We start from the raw sequence: 26,621 nt of genomic DNA on the forward strand, positions 1-26,621 counted from the left end.
CGACCTCCCCCAGGTTATAGACGGATACAAAGTGACTGCACTGGTCGACACGGGCGCCAATTATTCCGTGTTAAATGGGGCTCTTGCCATTCGACTGAAGAAAATTATGACTGTCTGGGATGGGCCACAAATCCGCAGGGCTGGAGGTCATTTAATTACACCAGTCGGCAGGTGCACAGCAACTATGCAGATACGAGGAATTATGTTCCTCGACAGTTTTTGTCGTTCTCAGGGAGTGTTAAAAAAAGTAATACTCGGAATGGACTTTCACGGAGAGAACGGCGCAATCATAGACCTACGTAGGCAAATTATTACATTCTCCACTGCGCGATCCGTTGAAGAGGAGAAATCAACACTACGGCGTTCTCCACTCCAAGTAACGGATGACCACGTTTGTCTCCCGCCATGTAGCAGCATGCTCGTGACCGTCAGAACCGATGAGACCGCCTCTTCAGGAATCGCCGAGGCGAACTCTTCTCTTCCGCTGGAACGGGGAATCTGCATAGCCAAGGGTGTCGTTCAACTTCACGACGGACAAATTGAGTTATTACTTACGAGCTTTCGCTCTGAGCACCAGCATATTTCCCGTCAAACTACCATAGCCTATCTTGAGGACGTCGCTGATGTCAGCGGGTCCTTCTCACGAGAACCTTCATTCCCAGGCAACGTAATGACAACCTTCACAAAAACATTTGACGTTAACCATGAACTTCCAGAAAAAGAAAAGGAACATCTACTGGATGTTGTACATAAGTATAATGAGTGTTTTTCATCGTTATCAAAGGTGCGCCGGACGACTGTCGCCATACATAAAATCAACACGGATGAAGATAATAACGCCGAAACGACAGCCACCGTACAAGGTCTCGCATAAGGAACGAAAAACGATACGGCGACAAATCAAAGAAATCCTATATGACGACGTCATACAGCCATCAAAAAGTCCCTGGGCATCACCTGTAGTGCTTGTGAGAAAAAAAGATGGTACTCTACGATTTTGCGTAGACTACCGTAAGCTAAACACGGTCACCAAGAAGGACGTATACTCGCTGCCCCGCATAGATGATACTCTGGACAGGATTCGTAATGCGAAGCACTTTTGATCGATGGATCTCGAAACAGGCTATTGGCATATCGAAGTTGATGAAAGAGACCGAGAGAAGACCGCTTTCGTTACACCCGATGGCCTTTATGAGTTTAAGTTCCTTCCGTTTGGACTGTGCTCGGCGCCGGCCACATTCCAGCGGATGATGAACAGTGTTCTTGCTAACCTTAATTGACAAACATGCCTTGTGTACTTGGACGCTGTCGTAGTGTTTTCCACGAGCTTTAAAGAGCACGTGAATCGGCTAGAAGCTGCACTGCAAGCCATAAAGAGCGCTGGCCTCACACATAAGCCGGAAAAGTGCCACTTCGCATTCAAAGAGCTCAAATTTCCCGGCCACGTTGGGAGCGCAGAAGGCGTTCTGCACGACCCTGAGAAAACTTCTGCCGTCGCATTCTTCCCTCCTCCCGCCGACAAGAGGACCGTACGACAGTTTCTGGGACTATGCGCCTATTATAGACGCTTTGTGAAGCAATTTTCAAAAATCGCCGAACAACTCATTCGACTCTCGCGTGACAATGTCCCGCTTACATGAACAGGAGTAGCAGTGTGCTTTTGAAGAGCTTGAAAGTCGCCTGCAGTCGGCACCACTTCTCGCACACTTTGACGAGCTCGCAGAGACCGAGATCCTCACTGATGCTAGCAACGTTGGCCTCGGAGCCATTTTAGTCCACTGGCAAGATGGAGTCGAACGGGTGATTGCGTATGCCAGCCGCTCACTGTTCAAAGCAGAGACTATCTATTCGACCACGGAAAAAGAGTGTCTCGCAATCATTTGGGCCGCCATAAAGTTTCGGCCCTACCTTTGTGGGAGGCCTTTCAAAGCAGTCACATACCACCATTCTCTATGCTGGTTGGCCACCCTTACAGATCCTTCCGGGCGTCTCGCGCGCTGGAGCCTGAGACTTCAGGAGTTTGAAATCACCGTCATGCACAACTCGGGGCGAAAACACACCGACGCGGACTGTCTCTCTCGTGCTGCTGCTGACCCTGCTCAGCGAACCGATGAAGTAGACGACGCCTTTCTCGGAGTTATTGACACTGCGATCAAGGCCCAGCAGCAACGAACAGACCCCGAGCTTCGTGCTTTTACTGAGCACCTAGAAGTCCGTGATACGCCTGTACCAACCGCATTTTTTCGAAGTCAGGGTTCATTCTGCTTAAAAGACGATGTTCTGTACAAGAAATATTTCCAACCAATCACGGCCTCATACGTTCTTGTAATTCCGACTGCCCTTAGCGACGAAATTCTTTATGACAGCCACGACGAACCAACGTCGGGACACCTTGGTTTTGTTCGCACACTCGCGAGAGTCCGTAGGAAGTACCACTGGTCCCCGAATGTACGCGGCTGTAGACCATTACGTATGGACATGCCGCCACTGCCAGCGCCATAAGAAGCCGCCTGTGAGGCCCGCCGGCCTTCTTCAACCGATTGACCCGCCATCAGCACCATTTGAACAAAATGCAATGGACTTCTTGAGCCCTTTTTCAAGCTCGTCTTCAGGCAACCAGTGAATCATCGTTGCGACGGACTACCTGACGCGGTACGCCGAGACACGGGCACTCCCCCAAGGAACCGGATTATAGGTGGCAAAGTTTTTTGTCGACACCGTCGTATTGCGTCGTGACGCTACAAAAGTGGTTATAAGAAGATCGCGGTACTACATTAACAGCTCAGTTCACGCAAGACATCATGAGGCTGTCAGAAAACTCACAGAAAAACTACAGCATGTCACCCGCAAACTAACGGCATTACAGAGCGCCTCAAGACAATCGCCGATATGCTGTGCATGTACGTGGACGTCGAACACAAGACATTGGATGAGATTCTTTCCTACATCACTTTCGCGTATAATACGGCCCCTCAGGAAACAACGGGTTTCACGCCAGTTCGACTAGTTTACGGACGCGAGGCGACGACTACGCTGGACGCCATGCTGCCTAACTTCCCGGACATGATAGATGCCGACGCAGACATCTTCGCGCAACGTGCAGAAGAAGCGCGTCAACTGGCGAGAGTACGAATCCGCCGACAGCAACTCGTCGACCCCCGCCGCTACAACCTGCGCCGCCTGGACGTCCGATTTCGACTGGGGGATCAAGTATGGGCTTGGACACCTATCTGACGTCGAGGGCTTAGTGAAAAGCTTCTGCGAAAGTATTTCGGCTCGTACAAGGCTCTTCGTCGCCTGAGTGACCTCACATACGAAGTCATTCCGGATGCTGGACATCGTTCCTTCCAACACTCCGCACGTTCAGAGGTCGTCCACATTGTCCGGCTAAAGCCATACAACGTCAGAGAATAGAAACTTCTCACACCGTATTTATTTTTGGTTAAGCATCGGGACGACGCTTCATTGAAAGGAGAGGGCAGTGCCACACGCCAGACGCACGGGCGGATGGCACGAGCTATCACATTAGGGTAAGCGCGTTACATCGGGCAGTACTACACGCCAGACGCACGGGTCGATGGCACGAGCGTCTGGCGAGTAGTACTGCCGGATGTAACGCGCTTATCCTAATGTGACAGCTCGTGCCATCGGCCCGTACGTCTGGCGTGCGGCACTGCCCTCTCCTTTCGATGAAGCATCGTCCCGATGCTTAATCAAAAATACATGCGGTGTGAGAAGTGTCTATTCTCTGACGTAGTATGGCTTTAGCCGGACCACATGGAACGCTCACAGCTCAAAGCGCACAGTCACGCGATGGCGCCATCGCGGAACTGTGAGCTTCATTTTTTTGGGACATTTATTTTCATCGACGCTTCTGGGGCTTGACACTGAAGTGAAGAAGTTGAAGTTCTTGTTGATCCACGGGGCTGGACTTTTTTGGTGTTGTACATAAAGTCGTGACAATATCTTGTAAGCTTGAGCTCGTGGCTTCAGATATTCTAGTGATTAAGAAGTTTGGACAAATTAAGAAAATAAGACGGAGCAGACTAATGATCTCAAGGCAATTAGATTAATTATAAAAACACTATTTCTCTAGTGTTTCAACCGTGTTAATAAAGGTACCTCACACTAAATTCTGCAGGGATGAAAATATTTGTATTACTCAGTTCACCAAACATGAAAAATTCTTCAATATACCTTGGCAGAGGTAGCCATAGGAATTTTATGTTCATTTAATAAACGATGCAGAGCAACAGGATTTCGTTCTAAACAGTATGAAAATATACGCTTTATGCTCGGGAATAACTTTATGTGGCCACACTCTCATATTTATAGGAGCGCGTGTTCCCACTGTCGATTCAACCTCTGCACGCACACTTCTTTGTTTAGAAATATCACAGAAAGTTGTTTCCGAGTATAGCAGTTCTGTTTCAACGTCCATTTGTGTGATGTTTTTAACAACTTCATAGCTCAAGACAAGGTACCATGGCCGTTCGAATGCCAGTTCATAAATGTCCAGGATAAACAAGATAATGTAAGTAAATTGGGTTCATAATGACAACACCATTTATTGCAGCACTACATCCTAAATGGTAGGCCGTATGTTTTTAAAGAAAGCTCCAAACATAGTGTTTAAAAACAAATTTCAATATTGTAATATATAGGAGTGAATTGATATTTTATCTTAGAATTTATAGAACAAGTCACAGCCATTTTATGAATTTTGTGGCCTACTTCCGGCCTGTGTATAATTTCGAAGTGTATAAGAATTTGTCCTTTACCGAAACGCAAAACATTTGAGTCAATGCAATACGTTTTTATGTAATAACGACGTCTAGTACATTTCAACAGAAAAGTCTTGCAGTACTAGCCATATAGCTAGAGTTGTTGAACGTTACATGAGCTTTCGACACATTTTCGTCATGACCCCATTAAAGTCAAGCTGACTCGAAACAAGAAGAAATAATTTCGAAAACTAATGTAGGCGCGCACCAACACGCTTATGCTTTGAGTGTCGGAGAAGGTCCCAGACAAGATGATCTCTGTTGCCGGTTATAAATAAGGGTTTAATTAAAAAAATATCCCTTATAATGTAGGGTATGTCATATGTTTTAATAAAATTCAATTTGCAGAAGGTTATTTTTTAAAGAACAATGAGCACTGGTTCAAATTATACAGCACATGGCGTTCGCGCAGGAACGCCAGACTGCGCGATTATCAGACGACGTTCTTATTCACTCTGATTAAATAGAGACAGTGGGTAAAGAAAAATGCAGCCAGCCTTTGCTTCTACCTACTATCCTTCCAATCAGAGCACCTTGTGCTTAAGTTTGGGTAGAAGCGTCGAAGGACAGGGACAAAGTGAAGAAGGTAACAAGAACACGGAGCGTTACCTTCTTCACTTTGTCCCTATCCTCCTGCGCTTCTCTCCAGTCATAAAGCGGGATACGTCAGTGTGTTTTTTTCTGCTACCCAAAAAACACACACCCCCTTTCTCAAAAAATAATTTTAAAAAAACTCCTTGATCATACAGTTATTGAAATTCGTTCACTCCCCCTACACGACGTGTATGATCGTTTTGCAGCTAAAACAAAGAAAAATAAAGTATTTAACCATGCTTTATTTTCGCAAAATATTTGTGGCGTATAAATTCGCATAGCGGCCACCCTTAGCCAGTGGTCGTTTAAAAGTGTATTGCTTCAAGCAGAGCAAAAAAATGTTTACTATATCTTGCTAAAATGCTGTAAAAAACACCTGCTTTGGTGGAAAAAGCTTATGAAATTAGAAGTTTTCAAATATATTTTTGTACACAGTCCCATCGGATATGCAACTTTATATCAAAACGTTAACAGCATAAGTCGTAGAGCTGTTACTGTTACCACTTTTTAAAAAAAGGAATGCGTTTCACTCACATGCACAACAAAAAGAGCAATGCAATGTAAAACAGCAAGACACGTTCCCAATAAAAACAAAGAAACACAGAAAACGACACAGCTAGTGGAAATAAGCGATGACCAATTTTTTTACTTCCACTCACAAAAAATGAAGTCACTGAAGTTTCTGGTGGCACCGGCTTAGGAAGAAATATTGGTGTTCAGTCATGAACCTGTCTAAACAAAATGCAAAAAGAACATCAACAACAACAAGCACACAAGATACACCGATACCCTGTTCGCGCTAACTGTGTCGCGCAGTGCATGTCTTTTATTACAGTAAAAAAAATGTATTGGAGGATAGCGATCCGTAAGATATAGAAATATAAAAAATAAAGTATTTTCGCGGGTTACATGGGGTTTTAAGAGGCATGATTGGTTGACATTTTGGCCTAAATCAGGCCTTCCTTAAGACTGGTTATACGAACTCTAGCCTTTGGACTTATCCCCAAAGTGCCCTTGCCGATGACGAGGATGTTAAGTTTAGTTTCGATAAGGACTTTCACACTGAATTGACTTATCGAACTAAATCGATTATCATAGTGTTTGAACATTGCACGTGCTCTTGATAGCATTATGCCGAACAACATTTTGACCAAAACATAGTTAAAAACGCATATAAGCATAATTACCCAGCATCTTGCGTGAAGATTGCAAAATGGGTCACCATAAAAAGAATTAACCTTTTTGACATGGACAATGACTCCCAGTGCTTCCTTCTAGGAAGCAAAGGGAATCATTGTCTCTCGCAACGCGGAAACATGAATCAAAAGTTGATACATTAAAACAAAAATACAAACTTAACTCCTCTGCAATTACGACACAAAACTCCGTTCAGCGCTAAACTGAGATGACGTTGGAAGCAATAGGTTCGCGGGCCAATGAGTCGCCTGACTTTTCTCCAGACCTAAAATTAACTTGTCCAGCGAGTATGCAACCTCCACCGCGCTGCCAGTTTAGCTGTGAACTCAGTATATCTGCAGTCATCACATTCCAAAAATCCTGAACATAGCAATACTTCAGCAATAACGCGAACGTAAAAATTGAAACTTGAAGTTAAAAGCTACCCTCTACAGACGGGTGATGCACAGTACGTGTTTTATTTGCGGTTTAGTGATTTGGAAAAAGTGCGTTTCTTAAGTGGTCGACTATATTTTAGGAATTCAATTTGGCCTTATTTCTTATTTGTTTGAAACTACTCAGGTTACATGTGGAGTGAAATTTCGGGGCGCAGTTATTTTTATGTATGTTTTTCACTTGAATGTGTTGATATATTTGCAGGTCTTTCTTTCCACTGCGTGTTCTGTGACTTGTAAGGATGACGTGGTCAAAATGCGCAGGGATGGAACGCCATGTATAGTAAGTGAAGCCTTTGTCCACAATTTTTTTTTGAACATTAGAGTCAGATACTTCTTTAACTCTAACCACTAACAGTGTGAGAAACTTGAAGCGTTGCAAAACCCGGGCACCGTACCGATCCGCAACCAAATAAATTGCTGTTTCAGCCGATAAGAGAGCCGTAGAGCGAATCACAAAGAAATGAGCTGAAACCAAATTCAATGTGCTGTCTGTAGAGTCCGCCGGTGTATAGACCTTTCAATAAAACGCGCCTAGGCCGCCGCCATGTTGCTGACGCTGATGCGACTGGTGCGACTATCGCGCCCCCTATCAGTTAAAAATTTTCTGTTACTGTCTTAGACTGTGAAAACCCGCTCAGCGCGATTTTGTACCTATGTTTTGCCGTTTTGCATTCGACGTTTTTTGGCCCCTCTTGAAAGTTTCCACTTAATTTTTGTTATGCGTGCTGCGTATCGTTTCTGTGTTATCTTACACCGTGAGAAAAGAGCTAAAAAGGGCGTGCCATTTAGGATATTCTGCTGAACATTCACGGGAAACGAAGGAGAGGAAGGAGATCAAACGGGCTTCGACGCGATTTCGCGAACAATGACAATTAATCTCCTGTTCTCCCAGAGATAATCCGTGCAGAGTCCTCTCCAAAAATAGGGTGGGAAACGGGTCAGTCGCGTTCGTTCCTTGGCCTTGGTGCTGTTGTGGAAAAAAGAAGCTCTCCCCAAAAAGTGCCCCACAACGAAGTCAGCTTGCAATTGCATTCCGACTGATCGTCATATATGACAGTCGTCGACTGTGACTGTGTTGCTTGAGATCTTTCTCAAATAAATTCGTTTCAGATAACGCTGCGTCGTGTGGTACGTACAATACACTGTTAGCAAAAATAACACGCCCAGACGTGTAAACCGTTGTCCCATAGCGGACACGTCGAAACGTGTTCGTTTTACACGGAGCCATCTGTGTTTTTCGTCTACACATGAGGTGCTGTGTAAAGTTAACACGCTACACCGTGTTTGCCTTCCGAGAAGCACGGTTCAACGTGTTCCTTATGAAACATGGCGGCCAGCAGCCGAGAACAGGCGAGGGACGAGCCCAGCCAGCCGCGCCTTTCAGCCGAACTGAAAGCATACAGGACGCGTTCGTTCCCGTTCGATGTCTTTTATGCACAGTAAACGGTCTCCGAGCGGCGGACGTAGCTACGTGCAAAGGTACCTACGTGCATCGTCGGCGGTCGGTGGCGTCGGCAGCTACAACAAAACCGCTAGACAAAAAAAAGAAAAAAGAATATTGAACTTACATGGATAAATAGCTCAAGTAAACTCTTGTAATCGGGCGGTAACTTGCGCCACCTAGTGCGATTTCTAGCAACCAATGAAAAAAAAAGCAGGAGTCGGTTAATACGCTGGGAACTATCACGAGTAGACTGCTACTCTACATACATCACAGACAACACGAGCACCACGTAGGACACAGCAGCGACACATACACAAACACAACACCGGCACTACGCCCGACACTTCCTACTAACAACAGACTCTCCCCGCGGCGTATATATGCTTGACATGTACGGGTGAGCTCTTTGGTCGCTGACCGTTACCGATTTATAGAAGAAGACACAAAACACGGCACAATGGACAGCCGTATGTAAGAACTGTTTGCATTTAAAACGTATGGAGGCAAAATCTCTAAAATTAGTCCTTTGCGAAAAACAACGATGTACTAACAATAAATCTTAAACCGGCCATGAAAAAGTTCAAATTTTTGTTATTTTCATGCTCGACCAGTGTTATGAGCAGTCCGACTCGCTTGAATCAGATAGAAAAACAAATGATTGGGATTTTATCAGTACGTATTCAATAATCAATGGAAATTATACTTGCGCAAGGCATTTTTTATATATATTATTGTGAAGGACATCCGCCCAACACTTCACTTCCGCTAGTTGTAGTACGCGTACGGGAGCAGACGCCTTCACTTTTGGGGCGTTTTGATGCAGATTGTTGTCGTATGTCGTGTTGGTGTCGAGCGAAGCGGTGAGGCTTGGGAGTTTGTGACCGGTGCTATTCGTGATCATTAATGTGGCGCTGATGCGTTTTTTTTTTGTTTTTTTTTTAATATTTCCATATAGCCACATTGAAAATTCACGAGCCCGTGGCACTGCATTATGCTAAAATCGCGAGCTCCTTCTCTGTTGACGTCGTTTTTCTGGTAGCACTCGTGGATACTGCAAGCGTTTAAACAGTGCACAGTCTCGCCTACATCCGCGGTGACGTACTCGACCTGTTGAAACATATTGCTTGCGTCATTTTGGAGTACGCAAGGCAATTATCTCGCTGCTCTGGTTTCGGTTATAAAAGCAAGGCAAAACGCTCGTAGTTCCCGCCCTCAGTACACGTTGGACATCTTCCACACTTTGACACTGGATAACTGGATGAACGAGGATTTACATTTACTTCAGAGGTCACACTCGCCGCTTCCTCACCGTCGAGCAGCAGGATCAGCTGGCGACAAGCCGCGTATGAAAGGCTCGAACATCAACAGCCCAAGTGCACTCGGGGCCGATGCGGGCGACGCGGGTTTCTGTCAACCGCTAGCCCAGCACAGACCGTGACCGTTCCAACTCTTCGTTATGACGCGGTGTTGCAGAAAGCAGCGTATAATACCACTACACGGACCACCGAAGCGAACGCACTGGTATCGTAAATCTTGGCTTGTGATTGCGCCTAATTTTGTAAATAATCTTATTCTTTTTTCTGGAGACGCAAACGAAGGGCATAACAAAATCGTTTGCATATTCCGCATACCTCGCAAAAGCATCAGTCACCTTGCGAGAAGCGCAAAACACGGTGTCCGCACCGTCCTGACTTCCCAGTCTTTTACCTGCTTTAGAGCAGTTTGTACCTGTTAGTAGGTATGTCTACTGAAACTGCAACTTGAAACTTGGGGCAGTGCCAGAGGGAAAAGAGACAAATTCGGGCCTCTTCCCAATGTAAAGAAAAACCACTATGTTCTCTACGTAAAAAATTGGACTCAGTTCATGCATCTGTGGGCAGGTAGAAAATCTTGCCCTAGTTTATTCACACCGCATAATGAGCGCAACAAACTCACACAAGTCACACGAGATTTACAGGAAAACATCGGTGGTGACTTAAGTTTCCCTGAAATTCTGTATAACCGGTCGTTTGCGGGACCGAATCATCTACTCGAGCGGTGTGCGTCGCTGTGCGAACACGTCGCTGTGCAAATGCAGTCTAACGACACAAAGCATAGAAACGGCAGATTTAGGGAAACTATCCGAAGTCCCTTGTTCAATTAAAACGACGTAATTTTGTTGAAAACGTCTGCAGCATTTTACTCACGGTATGCGTCGGGAATCTTCCACATTTTGAAACGGAACGAAGGAAGGTTTACTTTTAAGATCGCTCGCTGCGTCCTCCCCGACCAGCTGGACCGGATCAGCTGGCGACGACGGGGCTAAACCCGCCAAACGCAACCCCACAACAACCAATATGAGCTCCGCGTTAGTGCGGGTTTCTACCTACAAGCACCGCACCACACACCACGAACGTTTCGGCCCTTTCTCGCATCGCCGTGTTGCCCCAAACAGAACGAGATCGCCGAAGAACGCAGCGCTGTCGTGAACCTTGGCTTGTGGTTGCGCACTCGTGGACCCTGTGACTCCCCTCGCTTTCAAAGCACACACGACGAATGGTACTTTCCGTCTTCCGGGAACATCACAGGGGCACTTCTCCGGTCACGTCTTCACTATGTGCTCGCAAACTGCGAAGCTCTATGCGAAGCTTCTCGCGTCCCGTCAAACCAAAACAATAGCGGCTGCCAGAAATTTCTCCGGTCAAACAAAAAGAACGAAAGCCAACCGGCTCTTGCTTCCACCGTACATCGACGTTGCGCTTGCGCCATGGCCAGATCGGCCAGATCGCTTGCAGTTGAAGCAGTTGAAGCGGTTGAAGCAGTTGAAGGTTGAAGCAAAAACGAAACCAACTGCAATGTCACGTGTTCACATCGAAGACACGCTTTTTATACCCATTTTAACTGTTTTGAACGAATAATTGGACCCATGACTTTATTTGTGGTGTGTAAGAAACTATTATCAAGAGCCCTAAACTAAATGCAAACATGGGCGACATGAGGGAAGCCGCATTGCCATCGACCAGAAAATGGCGGCGAGCCACGGTACGCGCGGGTTTCGCCAACGTCCTGCGACATGGCGTAATTGCTTTTGGTGCATATCTGTTTCCGAGACATGTTTCTTTCCGCGGCATTTGTCTCGACGGTCCTTTCTAAGTGTGTCCCCAAGCATTCCGGTGCTTCGATAGCCGGCAATGCCGCGGTCGTCGCCGGAGGCGATGCGTGTTATCGAGGTCGGCTACACGGTTATGCGTGTATGACCGAACCAAAACACGTTTTTTACAACCTCGCATGATATCTGAACGTATTATCCGTTACTCATCGTGTAAATTTATGGTAATTTGTGTAAATAGCGTGTTTTTCACCCCAAATATTCACCAAATACACGGCACTTGCTAACAGTGTATATTGTTCGAATATTAAAACTTTCTAAATTGTATGACCGTGTCTTGTCCATCGGTAAACACGTTAATTGTGAGCGCGAAAAATGCATGCCTTTCGGCTATCTTCTGCTGCAATTTATTTTCGACAGCTAAGCGCTTTGTCATTCGATACGCGGCTATTCGGGCGGCGCGTCAATACTTATTGTAGAAAAAAAAGAAGAAAAAAAAAACAAAAAAAAAACACGACAACTAGATTTTGTCCGGTTACCATTTTTGTTCGGTGCGCGCGCTACAAACCGAATGCGACTGGAATAGTCGCATTAGTTTTGTAGCGCGCGTACCGAACAAAAATGGTAGCCGGACAAAATCTCACCAGACAAAGCTCACCGGACAGGAGCTCACCGCACAAAAGCTCACCGGACAAAAGCTCACCCGTTTTTTCACAGACCCGGACAAAAGCTTACCTTATTCTTTTCCGTACCCCGTGCGAAACGCGGGCTGGGATAAAGTGCGGACGTGATGCACATTGCACCATTTTTATGAGAACTGCCATCCCATCCCATGCGAAGGTGTCGACAGATAAGCCATAATAGGCAGAGAAGCAACGATTTGGGACCAAAATAGAGGGTGACTGAAACTGAGTGAAACTGATAAAATCAAGCTTGTTTGACTCAAGGTCTTCCGGAGCACCCTTGTGTCACGCCCATGAAACTTCGTGAACCGAAGTTTTTAAACCCGAAGAGTGACCGAAGAAGCGAAGGCACCCTTTGTCGATCTCGCTTTTTCATTGTGCTTATGTCACGCTAAACACGCACATAAAGGTTAGGCACAAGGTCTCCTCATTACTAATGCATGGGTTTTCTTGGGGTTCCGGTTAATATTTGAAGTGAATGGCTAGGAAAATTAAATTCATTTTGTGAGCGTCGTAAATGTAAATAAAATCAAGGACTATCTCTGGGTGTTCTGAAAAGGAATCCGAGGCAAAACGGTAACATACAAACCATCGAGTTGCGAGGTTTTAAACATATTTTCAAGGAACGGGAGCGTGGCCTTTTGGAGAGATGACGAATTTAGAAAGCTGTGCGGGATTTTGGATAGGCTCGCGTTTCTTCCACCACAGCTTGTGCCCGAAGGACCAACCTACGTCAGGGAAAGGTCTACCGGTGACATCAGCGACCTGCTGGACTACTTTGATTGCACGTATGTCAACGGATTCTTCCGTTATGCTTTTGATCCTTCTGCGACGGCGCCCAGGCCGAATTTTTCCCTTTTCCTTGACTCTGTGCCGACGACGACCGGAGTTTCCCCTGGAACGGTGGAATATGTGCGACGCCACTCTTCAAGATAAAGGCCGGATATGCACATGCAAAGGATGGAATATCGGTTTCCAGAACTTTGTCGTCCACCCCCATCCAAAAGTCTGAATGTTGATTGAAGGCACACAGGAAAATCAGGCGTTCGTTGCCACGGCATTGACACAAGCCCGCAGGGGTGAACTCCCAGAAAAGCGGCTGCGAAAAACCACTCTGCGCCTGCAGAATCGTGTGAAAAATATTTTCAAGGGATTACGGGTACACCCAGATCTACCAAGACTGCTGGAGCTAGTGAAGGACTGCATCCATTTCTAACCAATCGATAAATAAACTTGCTTCTGCCCTAAACAACAAATCATGCGCCTGTCAGATTTAATCTATCGTTACATTTTAGTATCGTACGCATGCACCTAAGCTGTCCGCACACCTGTTAAGAACAACATGAAATTTTCTCCTGGTGAGCTTTTGCCCGGGTCTGTGAAAAAATGGGTGAGCTTTTGTCCGGTGAGCTTTTGTCCGGTAAGTTTCTGTCCAGTGAGCTTTTGTCCGGTAAGCTTTTGTCCGGTTGCCATTTTTAATGGGTACGTTTGGCACACACAAAAATATTTCAGCATCATTACTTCAAGAAGTATTTGAAAATATACATTATTTGTAAAGAAAAACAAGCATCTGAGCATTTTTATTTGTTGAAGTTTTCTCAGACTGGCATAAATATACTATTGCGTGGTGCACGCTAAAGAACCCAGGCTTTACCGGTTGTACTGCACTGGGTAAAGTTCTCACGTACAGCTGATTGACAAGTCGCCCACTGAGGCGACTAACTTCCTACTGTCTAGACACAAATAATTCGGGAGTTCTAAACAAATTTGCTTGAGGTGGGTTGCAAAAAAGGAATAGATTCAATACAAAAAAAAAAATTAACTGTTTTTAAGACATTTGCTGTTTCTGACCTGGAGAGGAGCAAAGGAAACGAAATAGCGTAATAACCTTAGGAGATACCACCGCGCGTTATTCATTATTTATATATTGCTAGAATAGTATAAACACAAATTGATCGTGTTGGGAAAGGGAATTAGAAATCAATCCCGAGAGTAATTTCGCCCACCCTTTTTTGTCGCTCCAGGTGGGAGCTTGCCCGAATTGAAGGTCAAGTTCCTCTTAATAGGGTTCTTGCTCGAGACCAAGATGCAACGCTACACCCAGCTCGAAAAGCTTGCCGCGGTGTAGTTTGTCGGCTCATTGGAGATTTTAAATGGACAGTTGCGCCGTAATTAACTGTTCCTGCCGTAAAAGTCGATCACAAAATAAAACTGCGGTCAGAAATATCTTTTCTTTTTTTGTTAGAATTCCAGTAATCATTGAACCAGTACAAGGCTACACTCGAACAATCGGTTCGCCGGCGTCATGAATGCCTCCGAGGAATACGCAGGCACGATCTCGACAGAAAAGATTTTCATCCCAACCAATGGTTTGTGGACTCCGAGTCGTGTCCCAAAAAGGAATCTCTTTGCGATTGACTAGGAGAAGTAACGCAGACGAAATTAGTTGTGCGACAGTCCCAGTATTCATCAGTGCAGCCAGTCAAAAAGTTAAAGGAACGGCTACAGTGCAGACAAGTTTCGCACAATATCTCTCAATCATTTCACGTATTGGTAGAGGCACTAATGGTTTTGTCAGTCACCGCAAATGATCAACAAACGACCTATTTTTGCTGTCTGACGGCACTTTCGCGAGGTGTTCGAGTGCCGAGCCATGGCACTCCCCGCGCGCATTCAAGTGCCGTCAAAGGATGTTAAACACAAGTCACGCTTATTCTGACCTGTGTTCTATCGGCTGCTCGCAACGAATTTGTTCCATCATCAAACCCGAGCGAGGCAAACGCCAAGGCTCTACTGCACTACTGCTGCCTCAATAAGACGACGAATGCCTTGAACATGGCGCCAAGGCACCGATGGCAGATGACAATGTTGGTTTCGATTTAGACGCTAGCCTAAAGTGACGTCAGGTGCAAGAAGCCTATAAGGCCGTTTCTGATAATGACGCCTGTTGGGTTTTGGCAACAAAGGACGGGTTCCTGGGGACGATGGCATAATTCGAGTTGTTTCGCGTCATTAAATGCGGATGAAGCTGCCAAAGCTTTTTTACAACTTTGCTATCACGAGTCGAGTATAGCATTAGTAGAAATTTCATGGGACTATTGTACCCGACGTCATTTCCGGACACGCTACGAAGTTGCGTGTTCCAAAACTACGAAATCCAACGTCAAAGAGCCGTCTCTGGCCTTTCCGATGATACCTTGCACAATTTTGTTTTTATCCACATGCACGTAAACTATTTTTTGTTAGCGTCGTCTTTGGTGCTGGTCAGAAGCAAACATACGGCTCAGTCGACGACAGAACTAAGAAAAGTATAATCGGGACGCATATGGGGGGCGCTTAAACCAAAGCTTGCTTTGTTTTATTCCTCTCCGGAGCTCCTTGGCGGCGTTTACCGGGGCCATTTTGTTCTCCAACGATACGGCTTCTTGAGTGCTGGCTCGTCTGAAGTCCGAGTAGAGGCCGGCATATATAAAATTGATTACCAGCCGATGCTCCCTTATGCCCACCCCCCCCCCCCCCCCCCCCCAAACACACACACACACTTTTGTTGGCGCAGTCGATCGCGGCACGAAAAACCCTCAAGCGATCTGGACAGCTTTGCTTCCGCGCATAAAGAGACATTGCGGTTATAGGACGAAAGCCATAGGGTTAATATAATAATATAGAGGGAAAGGTCCCATTCACTGCGGCCACTTTGGAACGGCGGGGCATAGATGCGAACATCGGAGGTCCCATGGGTGGCCCCGATGGGCCGAGATCACTGGCGACGCTTTAAGATACACAATGAAGCAGGAAAACACCACTTGCAAGATCAGTGCCTGTTATTTATCTAGCACACCCGGCGTCGCGGGTTACAAAAAAAAAAAAAAAAGAAATGAAATTGACAAGCGTCCGAACAACTTCAAGCCAACGCTGCGAAATAATCACGCCCAAGCTATCGTCTCCTTTTAATGCGTGAGCATTAGAACGCTCGTCTCGACGAAAGCCGGCCGGTGCCAGTGAGTGTGTCAGCGCCATGCATGATGTCGCGAGACGAGAGGGGGTATCGTGTTTAGAGATGGGGTGACTCAGCACGGCGCGCCTAAGTGCGGAGCGTATGTCAGCGCTTCGGACCAGTAGGAGCGTCGCACAGCTAGCGCGGAGCCAGAAAGAACAATGCACGTCGACGTGGTGGCGTATTTGTAAACGGTAGGCGATACGCGGCATGGCAACGCCGCTCGCCCCGGATTGAATCCTTCTCAAGGTGGACGCCCTGCTGTCACGCAGAGCAACGGGTGGTTGAGGCGCCGGCCGGCCATGGGCGCGTTGCGCGTGGGTCCTGCAACACGTATCAACCCGCCCTCCCCCCCCCCCCCCCCCCCCCCTTCCTGTTAACGCCGCTTCGCGGCAACAGCCTGCGGCGCGAAGCGACGCGAAACAGGGGTGGTGGGGGGGGGGGGGGGGGGGAGGTAGGTGAAATCGCGCTTATTGCCGGCCGGCGCAGCCTCCGCACGTTGCTATGTGTGACAATACAGAGTCCTCGTCAAGGAGCAGAGAGGGTGCGGGTCCCGCAGTGAGGGGTACTATTACCACTTCCGCGCACAATATACGTAGACGACGTCACCATCTGGACGACAAGCGGCACAGTCGATCCTGAAACAGAATCCGCACAGGAGGGCCCTGGACTTCGTCCATGGGTTTCTTGCAGAGCGAGGAGTAATCCCCTCCCCAGAGAAGCCGCAGTACGGTGTGTTTGACAACACCATCGCTAGCCGTGACGCGACGCCCTGCATCGATTTCAGGTTCCCGTGCAAAACCATCGAGGACAAAAACGTGCGGCGAGCCTCCGTCAGCAAAATGTTGCAGCTCATCCGCCGCACTATACTGTCAAGAATTGGGGCGATATCTCAAGCACCCTCCGTATGTTGGTCCGCAGCCTGATCCAAGCCAAGGTTTTTATGGGGCCCAGTATGTGGGCATCATTAGGGGGGGGGGGGGGGGGGGGCTTGAGGCCCTAGAGGTCCTGAATCGAAGGGCTATGCGCGTCGTCAGAAGCCTCCCGAACTTCACTCCGATGTCCAGCTGCAGGCCCATACGGCCCTCAACACCGTTGAGGACTTTCTGCACGGGGCGCGCCTTGCAATGTACCGCCAGCTATCGCGCACCAGACCGGTGCGCGCCATTCTCTGGCTACTAAAGCTGCACCCGACAGAAGAGGTCTATCTATCCGCCACGCCGTCACCTCCCTGGGCCGGTTTTCTCGAAGCGATGGTAAACTCATTTTGGTAAACCACGGTGCCTAGGAAGGAAAAAGTACCTAGGTACTATAATAAATGGCTGGATATAGGACAGCAATGATTATTTTTGATTGGGCAGTAAGATGCGCCATCTATCCGTGAAACAAGCCAGTCATTTTGTTTATCCTCTTTTTCCGCTGGTTCCGCTGGTTGTTATCGATCTAGTATGGTATTTTAAGTCAAAATATGGTAATGTTGTACTTGAAGACCAATTTATTTGCTTCAGATGGTACGAAGAAATTTTAGCTACTATGCTAGAGTTGGCCGACGAATATTCGAATATGTAAGAAACATTTCCTTCAATACGTTTCGCCATAAACAACGGATAACTTTCCCGTGTGCCTTCCAGTCTGGCAACGCCGGTGCTGTAGTCTCGTTTTTCTTCCTTGCGACGCTCGTTTCTGCGATTCCTTCTGATTTAAACTGTTTGCCCCCTTTTCTTTTTGTCGAACCGATCCACCGGTGACGAGGAGCTAAGCTTCTTGTCACCGTTGAATTGCTGGCCACCGGGGATATGTAGAAACCTCGATGCTGCCGGCATACTGTCGGCGCACTGCGAACAAAAAAAAAACAGTAAAATATCCCAGCTGTTCAGCCGGAACGAAGACTTCATCGAGGATAACCCCCTTTCTTCGCAAAGTAATCGCTGGCTCACGAGTTGGCGTGCATAGTGTGACAAATTAAACGTGTTAGTATAAATATATTCCAACAATTGTTCGCAAAACATTTTTTGCTCACCATAAAAACACTTGCAATGGCTTATGTACCGTCATATGACTTGGATCCCTGACTGCTGAAGGGTGGTGCGTTCGCGGAATGCTGCCGTCGGTTGTTTAGTAGTTCCTCTGAACTACCGCTTGGCTTGACGTGCTAATAGGTTGATGGTGCGTCATTAATATAACAGCCGGATCGAAATGAATATTCAGCAGAACCAAGAGGAACTATTAGCCCTCATTAAGCGACGTCGCGGCCATTTTGCTTGTAGGCACTGCTCCTCCCTCGGCGCCCCAGCTCACCCAGTCACGTGACCTAGAATTCCCTCTCCTAGGGACAATGGTTAACTTTAACCCACGGTTCGCGTTCGAGAAAACGGGCCCTGGAGTCTGTCGAACCTTGCCCCCCCAGACCAATGCCGTCCCGAGCCGGCGGCGGCTATCCCGGCCGACGCCGGTCTTGAGCGGTTACACATGCGCGCGCTGCTGACGACGACGGCTTCGAGGTTAGTTGCTGCTACTGCGACGCGGCGACGGATACTGAGTCTGGTATTATTTCCCCGCTGACCGCTGCATGTCCCCTGGGTCAGCCTCCAGTGTCCGGCTCCCGCAGGGTTTCTACTCCCTTGAGGCCGAACTCGGTGCGATCCTGCTCGGAGCAGAGCTGGAGCTCCGCGACACCACCACTGAAGGGCTCCCAATCATCTGAAATCCTCATCCACTACGACTCGGCAGGAACGGTCGAGGCGTGTCACTCGTCGGCACCCCCTCGCTCCCCGACAGTAACCTCCCCCGTGCGGCCGTCGCGGGGCTCGTAGTTGTCCTGGTGCCTGTTGCAAGCATAAAAGTCGTCTGGGTTCCGGGCCACAGGGGTGTCCGGAGCAACGAGACGGCGCACTGGCTGGCAAGAGCGTCCTTCACTCCAAAAAAAGTCCGTGCGTCTGCTTTCCTCGGAATTAACAAGATCGCGAAAAGACGCGGACCAGACAAAGAAGTGACACGGACGTAGTGCTGACTTACAACTGAGTTTATTGAACGCAAAATCGCAATATATATTTGCGGTGTCACGAAGAAAAGAGAAGAAAGCATTCAGCCCATGTGATACATCACCAATAAAATTAAAACAGTTAGGAAAAAAAAAATATATATATATAAAATTAAAAAAAAATGCGCCATGACACAGCCGTACAGAGTACGTGCTAAAGAACGAGCAAGTCAGGGAACCAAAAAATTTTAAAAAATTCATCTCTTTGCCTGATAGGGCCACAGAAGGACTGCTTACACATGCTGCATCCAACCTCGCTATCTCAACAGCCTCTAGAATTTCCCGAATAAGCTGGTCCCTATGACGCTTAAGAACCTCACACCGTTGGAACTCGGGTAGGCCAGCACAGTCGCAGCAATGAATGCCCAGATGACCAGACACGGTTCTGGAGACACTGTAAGCGTGCTCTCTTATCCTGTCATTGAGACAACGGCCCGTCTGGCCAACGTAACGCTTGCCACACGTCAGAGGGAGAGAATAAATCACCCCCTCAGAACACGAGACGAAGCGATCTCGATGCCTCGTACTGCAAGCCGTGGCCGCCCTCGGAGAAGCGTTAACAGCTCTGCGCAACCTGGACAACTTCTCCGGAGCAGATAATAAAACGTCGACGTCACACCTTCCCGCAATGCGTTTTAGGTTGTGGGACAAGCCGTGTATGTAGAGAATGACCACAAACTTTCTTCTTTCCCTTCCCTTTCTGTTGTTGGCCTCTTCTTCACTTGTCACAGGCCAGCTCTTGACAAGAGCAGGCCTATGACAAGTGCTACCGCTGTGGCTCAGACCAAAGGGTCTGAGCCACAGCGGTCGCAGGTTGCGTCCTCGGGCGGCCTCAGCCGTGGCGGGCTAGGCGATGCGGCGTCCATGCCCAGCCGGTAATGATTCGGCGGAGCCAGATCTCAGCTGCCCGGGGGTACCCCGGAGTATGCATACCTCGCACTCGGGCAGTCGGGTGGACAAGCGCCACCTGGACTTGGTGCGGGTGTGCGGTGGCGGCGTGGGGTCCGGGTACCAGACCAGGTCCGAGCCGGAGGGGGGGGGGGGGGAGGGGGGGGAATTCGAGGGGCGCAGCAGCGGCTGACCAGCCGGAGGAGGTAGACAACACTCTAAAAAAAAGCCCGTGAGTCTGCTTTCCCGCACAGCACTCGGAGCGCAAATTACCGCAACTGACAGAGGAAGCTAGGCGAATGACGATGCCGAAACATATGTTAAGACCAAGACACGCAGTCTGAGTTGTGACATTAAGCAATGCAAGCGTGACGTTTTGCATTGCTTAATGTCACAACTCAGACTGCGTTTTTTGGTCTAAACATATGTTTTGGCATCGTCATTCGCTCAGCTGCCTCCGTAAGTTGCGGTGATTGGCCCTCCGAGTGTTTTGCGGGAAAGCAAACGCTAAAGTTGAGACTTGGCGAGTTGGTACATACTTCGGAATTAACGACAGCGCGAAAAAACGAGGACCAGACAAAGAAGTTACACGGACATAGCGCTGACTTACAACTGAGTTTATTGAACGCAAAATCGCAATATATATTTGCGGTGTCACGAACAAAAGAGAAGCAAGAATTCAGCCCATGTGATGCATCACCAATAAAAATAAAACAATTAGAAACAAATACATATATAAAATAAAAAAATGCGCCGTGACACAGCCGCACAGAGTACGTGCTAAAAACGAGCAAGTCAGGCAACCAAAAATAAAAAAAAAAATGCATCTCTTTGCCTGATAGGGCCACAGAAGGACTGCTTACACATGCTGTACCCAACCTCGCTATCTCAACAGCCTCTAGAATTTCCCGAGTAAGCTTAAGAACCTCACACCGTTGGAAATCGGGTAGTCAACCACAGTCGCGGCAATGAATGAACAGATGACCAGACACGGTTGTTGAGACACTGTAAGCGTGCTCTCTTAACCTGTCATTGAGACAGAGGCCCGTCTGGTCAACGTAGCGCTTGCCACACGTCAGAGGGCGAGAATAAATCATCCCCCCCCCCAGAACACGAGACGAAGCGATCTCGATGCCTCGTACTGCAAGCCGTGGCCGCCCTCGGAGAAGGGTTAACAGCTCTGCGAAACCTGGACAACTTGTCCCGAGCAGAGAATAAAACGTCGACGTCACACCTGCCCGCAATGTTTTTTAGGGTGTGGGACGAGCCGTGTATGTAGGGAATGACCACAAACTTTCTTATTTCCCCTCCCTTTCTGTTGTTGGCCTCTTCTTCACTTGTCATACGCCTGCTCTATGACAAGAGCAGGCCTATGGTGTTGAAGCCGGCCCTGCAGACCACCGCCACGGACACCACCACCGGCCAATCATCTCGGCCCCTCGTAACTCTACGACACCTCTGGGAGTGCCACCGAGACGGAAAGAGAGGGAGGAGGCACTCCCCTATCTGGTCGCGGTAAGGCCTAACTCGCTGGAAGCCTGGACAAGACCGGCTGACACTGATGACGCGAGAACGCGGACCTTCGATGCGCACCTGGCGTATCTGAATATGGCCGGTCTAGTCGTTCTCATGTAGTACTTCAAATCTTTGACCGTTCTCCTCCTCCACAACCCGCTCCCCTACCCCTTTTCAGCAGGCACGCAGCCCGCTGAGTCGTACTCATAACTGTAATCTTACTAATTTCATAAGGATGTTTCAAACAACAACCAATACGGCGCGAGCAGCGTTGCCATGCCGCGTATTGCCTACGTTTACAAATGCGCGGCGCGGCGGAATGCCCTTCTGAGTGCGGGCGAGCTGAGTTGCCATGGTGCCGTTGCCGAGAGAACTGATGCTCACGCATTTCGTTCAGATAAGACTCATTGGTCGTCAAAAAACGTTTTCTTTAAACTTTTCTGTCGCGCATTTTTTTTTTCTTTTTTTTTTTTCTTTTTCTCGGGACCGCCGATGTCATCGCTCACGGTTTGTCGCTTTCTGCTTCTGTCTTTACCCTCCTGATGTAAACAATCGAATGCCACCGGCATGAGATTTCGAGCCGGAAGCAGCGTTGCATCATGATCTCGTGCAAGTGCCCCATGAGGCCACTCGAACAACAAGAGTGGTAGTGCGAATGAGCTAATAACGCACCACAGGTAATTGGGCTTGGTGAATAAAAATGTCGAAACCAATGTCTGTCATACATTTTTTGAGCATTGCGGATTTCGCGATTCTGGAAACTTTCAACTTGATTGTCCACGACTCATCTGATTGTTACATTTTATATTGTGCTTAACGAGCGTTCATTATATTGTACTTGAATGCATTATCACTCAATGACATATCTCTTCTCAGTTATCAACAATCGAAACAGAGGAATATTATGCGAATATCACTGTTGGAAAATGTCAGAACGGCCGCTGTGTGTCCGACGGAAGGGATTACGGAATTCAAGTTGAAAAAGAACTAGTCAAATCGCGTTACGAAGAAAGTGAGTATATGCCATGCAAAAAGAAGCAGTGATGTTTCTTTTCAATATACTTGCGGTTATTATCCGAAGTTATCGTCGATCAGCAGAACCATACACTTAAAAGAAGCCAATATCCACTGCAAACGTTTGCTTGAGCAAGTTAGGCGAATATAGAGCTAAAAACACCAATACTTGTACGTACTATCGCGGCGAATGTATGGGCTGAAATGGTTCTTGACGCTCTTTTGGTATACCTGCCAGGTTCTGAGAGAGTTGTGAACCTAACTAGAAACGGAATGCGAAGTTGAAGTTTCATATTAGTTCTATTTTATAATTTTAAGAAAATTGAGTTCGTGGGAAGCGCAGACAAAGAAGGAGTCCGAATTAAATGTTTCAGCTCATATTTCCTCGAGAGTAAAAAAGTGTGCATTAAGTCTTCGATGAGTGATTTAAACCTTTTATATCATTGGGTTTATCACGAAATATAAATTTTTTAACTGATATTTTACACTTCATAGCTTAGTCTAAACGGCTCAGCAGTTGAAAAGTGTACAACCATTTTATGGTGAATTAGACCAGATCGGCAAAGTACCACTTTCGATAAATATTTTGATACTATTAGTAAAGTGACATGCAATATTGAAGCCAAGGTTTGCAGTGGCCATATTTCATTTTATGTTAGATATTTTCACTGTATGAGAAGACGTTTCATGAATACGAATCTCTTTTTTTTTTCTATTGCAGCCTATGAAGATTACAGAAAGAAGCAAAACTCCAACTGAGGCTCGCCCTAAATAACATGGAATTACCCAAATGCACTCACGCAGATGTCATATCTCAAACTGCAAAAAAAAAAAAAAAAGCAAAGCGGGGTTTGTTTGCATTTTAAACACATGAATATCTTGCCACAAATGAAAAAAAAATAAAACAGCAGATTATTGGAAAAATAAACATAAACGCCTAATAAAGAAAACTTGTCTCTTCAGTTACAGCAAGGACAGTACCGCGAATCTTAGGTCGGCGACGGGAGGGTGACTCATTCTATGCTTGACAGTCCGAGGCTTTTATTTCTTATCGTTAGAGGGTTCCGGGATGTGATCTCTGTGACTCCTTCGAACTTTTTCTGGGTGATGCGATGACTCCCAGAAAAATTTCGAAGGAGTCACGTTTGCTCGTATCGCGACCGGCCGTTATCACGGCCGGTCGCGATACAAGCAAACGTGTGGGTGACGCTGGCACGCAGCTAGATTAACCTTATGCAAATTCGACAGACACGGCAGCATATAAACCAAATTTATTGGGAAAAACTTGCAGTTTCGTTTTGATCGTTTGACCGAACTGTCATATTGCCGCGCGCTTACGTAACTAAGTCGGCAGCGCGCTTGGCTAGAGTTCAATTTCCGGCACTACGTTCGAGAAGGTTGAAGAACCGTCTACAGTGGCGTCACAAGGGGGAGCGGGGGGGCGGGGGGGCCGGACCGCCCTGGGTGAAGGGCTCAGGGGGGTGTTGCGGCGGGCCACAAGAGCCGGGGGGGGGGGGGGGGGGGGGGGGGGGGGAGGGGAGGTCGCGGCGGCCTGTCGCCTTGAGTGCCGCTGACCCTCGTGACGCCACTGACCGTCTAGCTTGTTCCCTTTAAAATATATTGTTCAACAACGATCGAGGAAGAACATCCTAGGCTCCCAGGAAAGGCTTAAAAGTAGCTGCACTGCGCCGTTAAAATGAGTCTCCCCCCCGTTCTCGATAATGCTGTTACGTCGCCATCGAAGCCTGCGACGCTAGCCTTCATTTTATTTAAGGCACAAGTTCGCCACATGAAACGTCTAGTTTCCTTCTGTCATTTGTCGCCTCATAAATTGTCATTCGTCACATTTTGGTTGAGGTGCGGGATACAACCCATGCAGAGTACCCCTACGAGGTCCCGCAATGCCCGCTCTTGAGCGAAAGGATATTTTTTGAGGAGGAAGCCGGTGAACGAGCAAGCTCCGCACTCAAGGAAAGCCCCCGGAGCTTGGTCTGCTGCCAGCAAAAAGCAGGATTAAACTATTGACGAGACCAGCCAGGAGCACTCAGTCGCTCCTGTTCTCGACCGCTCCATCCGATGTCTTCATGCCTGTCACCCCAAGCAATCCGACGCCATTTCATGGTGAGGCTCACAGAAATGTATAGGACTAGCTTCAGCATTATGAGCGCATAGCCCATCATAGCGGATGGACTACGGAACAGCGTCTCAAATATCTCTACCTCTCCTACCCAGCATTCCCGGACACGATCTCCTTGCGGACTCTCTTGGCTATTCTCATCAAAACGCAGTAAAATGATAATTTCAGCCAAACTACTGCAGAAATCCTTAAGTTGCCTGGGATATTTATAAAGGGCACAAATACACTCTTATTTAAAACCTACTTGAACCTCAGGATTGTATACTTTTTATTCCTAGGTCCGATATAATATTGTTGCAATGGGTCCTAATGGGGTATCCACACGAAGGAGAAATCCGCCCCTTTCCTTCGCGGAGGGCGCATCACGTGAGACATACGTCATCCCTTTTTGACGCCTCGCGGCGCCGTTCTCCTCCGTGGCGGAGGTGCGGAGGCTTCGTTCCACCAGCACGAAAGCCCCGCAGGTGCACGCGGCAGAGCCGAGGGCGGAGTTTCACGGGTTGTTGACGTCACGACGTCAGTCCGCGGAGTTCTCCTTCGTGTGGATCCCCCTTAAGGGCCACTTTGACAAAACTTTAAATTTCTTACCACTGAAATGAAGGCTCATACAGTTCCTGAGGAGTATAATAGCTGCCGACTCATAGCAGACACCGCAGTTAAAATTTCGGTATTTTAATTAATACTTTTTATTCCTCAAGACTTTCAAATTCGGCCCGCTTTTGGCTAATGTAAAGTTAGCACTCCGGCGTGCACCAAGAAGCTTGAGGCCAAGCTACCTTTACGTAGGCTTATCGAAAAAGATTTGTACGATGGGTTTGTGACAGCTTATTGATTAAGAATGTGGGGGTTATAATATGGCTATATAATAATTAGATGTTTACAATCGAAATTTGTGGCCTGGATTTCAAATATAAGCAATTGATATGTAAGGTCAGAAACACTTGCATTGTATATATTTTTCTTTGAATTTGCCTGTGTACGTAAAGTTTTATTTCGGTTACAGACAGAAACTGAACAAAATTCTTTCAGGCGTGTATACCTAGAAATAACTAGAAATATAACTAAAACAGCGCGCCAATGGCCGTTCGATTGTGTGTCTTTTTATCTATCTTATTTTATTTATACATATATACACGTATAAATAAAGAACACAAAGACAACGACGTTAAGAGGATGACACACCGGGCGACGGCGGTGCCTCAATCTGAGCCCTGGTTCCTTGGGAGCGGCAGCTTCTACTTTAACTGGGCTAACTCCTTGGACCCTGATGCTTCGACCCCAGTGGACCCCAGCGAGCAACAGCGCCATCATGTTCCTGGGGCTCCTTCATGCACCGATCAAACGGCATGCCAGATCCCCATGGCTCGCTGCTGACCCGTTCAACCCACCTCCACGAAATCTGGATTTCTGCGAATCGGACTGCCATCCTCCCCAATACCAACAATTGATGTCGTCGTCATCATGCATGTATATACTCATCACATTATCATGTTCACTATACGCGGCACCGCGGGCCTCCATGGTACGGGCTGCTGCCTTTCCGGGGTGAGGCGGCTCTCCGGAGCCAAATAAATAACGACTAAAAACTAAGGACTAAAGAGAAAATGCTCATGCTGACCAACAACCGGTAACGCCTTAAAAGAAAGAACATTAGTGTTTCCTCGTTTAGAGGATACAAATTCCAAAACTGCACCATACACTCTTAGAAAAAGGGGTCAGTATAGTCCTCCCTAAAGGGAGGAACGCTCTTGACACATATGTTCCTTCAGAAAGGGAGAAACTTTCGTCCCTTAAGCAGGGGAGGAA

The 26,621-nt window shown here is 47.4% G+C and overlaps 1 protein-coding gene across 1 annotated transcript in view; it reads left to right on the top strand.

The window, feature by feature from the left end:
* LOC120841137 overlaps positions 1 to 23,437 on the top strand; it is an 83,913-nt gene extending 60,476 nt beyond the window's left edge. The window contains exons 5-8 of the mRNA XM_040211968.1: positions 4,470 to 4,534; positions 7,215 to 7,292; positions 22,541 to 22,676; positions 23,400 to 23,437. Of these exons, the coding sequence (XP_040067902.1) occupies positions 4,470 to 4,534; positions 7,215 to 7,292; positions 22,541 to 22,676; positions 23,400 to 23,437 (317 nt within the window). The remainder of the gene's footprint in view (positions 1 to 4,469; positions 4,535 to 7,214; positions 7,293 to 22,540; positions 22,677 to 23,399) is intronic.
* The last annotated feature ends 3,184 nt before the right edge of the window (positions 23,438 to 26,621 follow it).

Source organism: Ixodes scapularis, unplaced genomic scaffold (assembly GCF_016920785.2).
Source record: "Ixodes scapularis isolate PalLabHiFi unplaced genomic scaffold, ASM1692078v2 PGA_scaffold0__279_contigs__length_252992795, whole genome shotgun sequence".
Lineage (NCBI taxonomy): Eukaryota > Metazoa > Arthropoda > Arachnida > Ixodida > Ixodidae > Ixodes > Ixodes scapularis.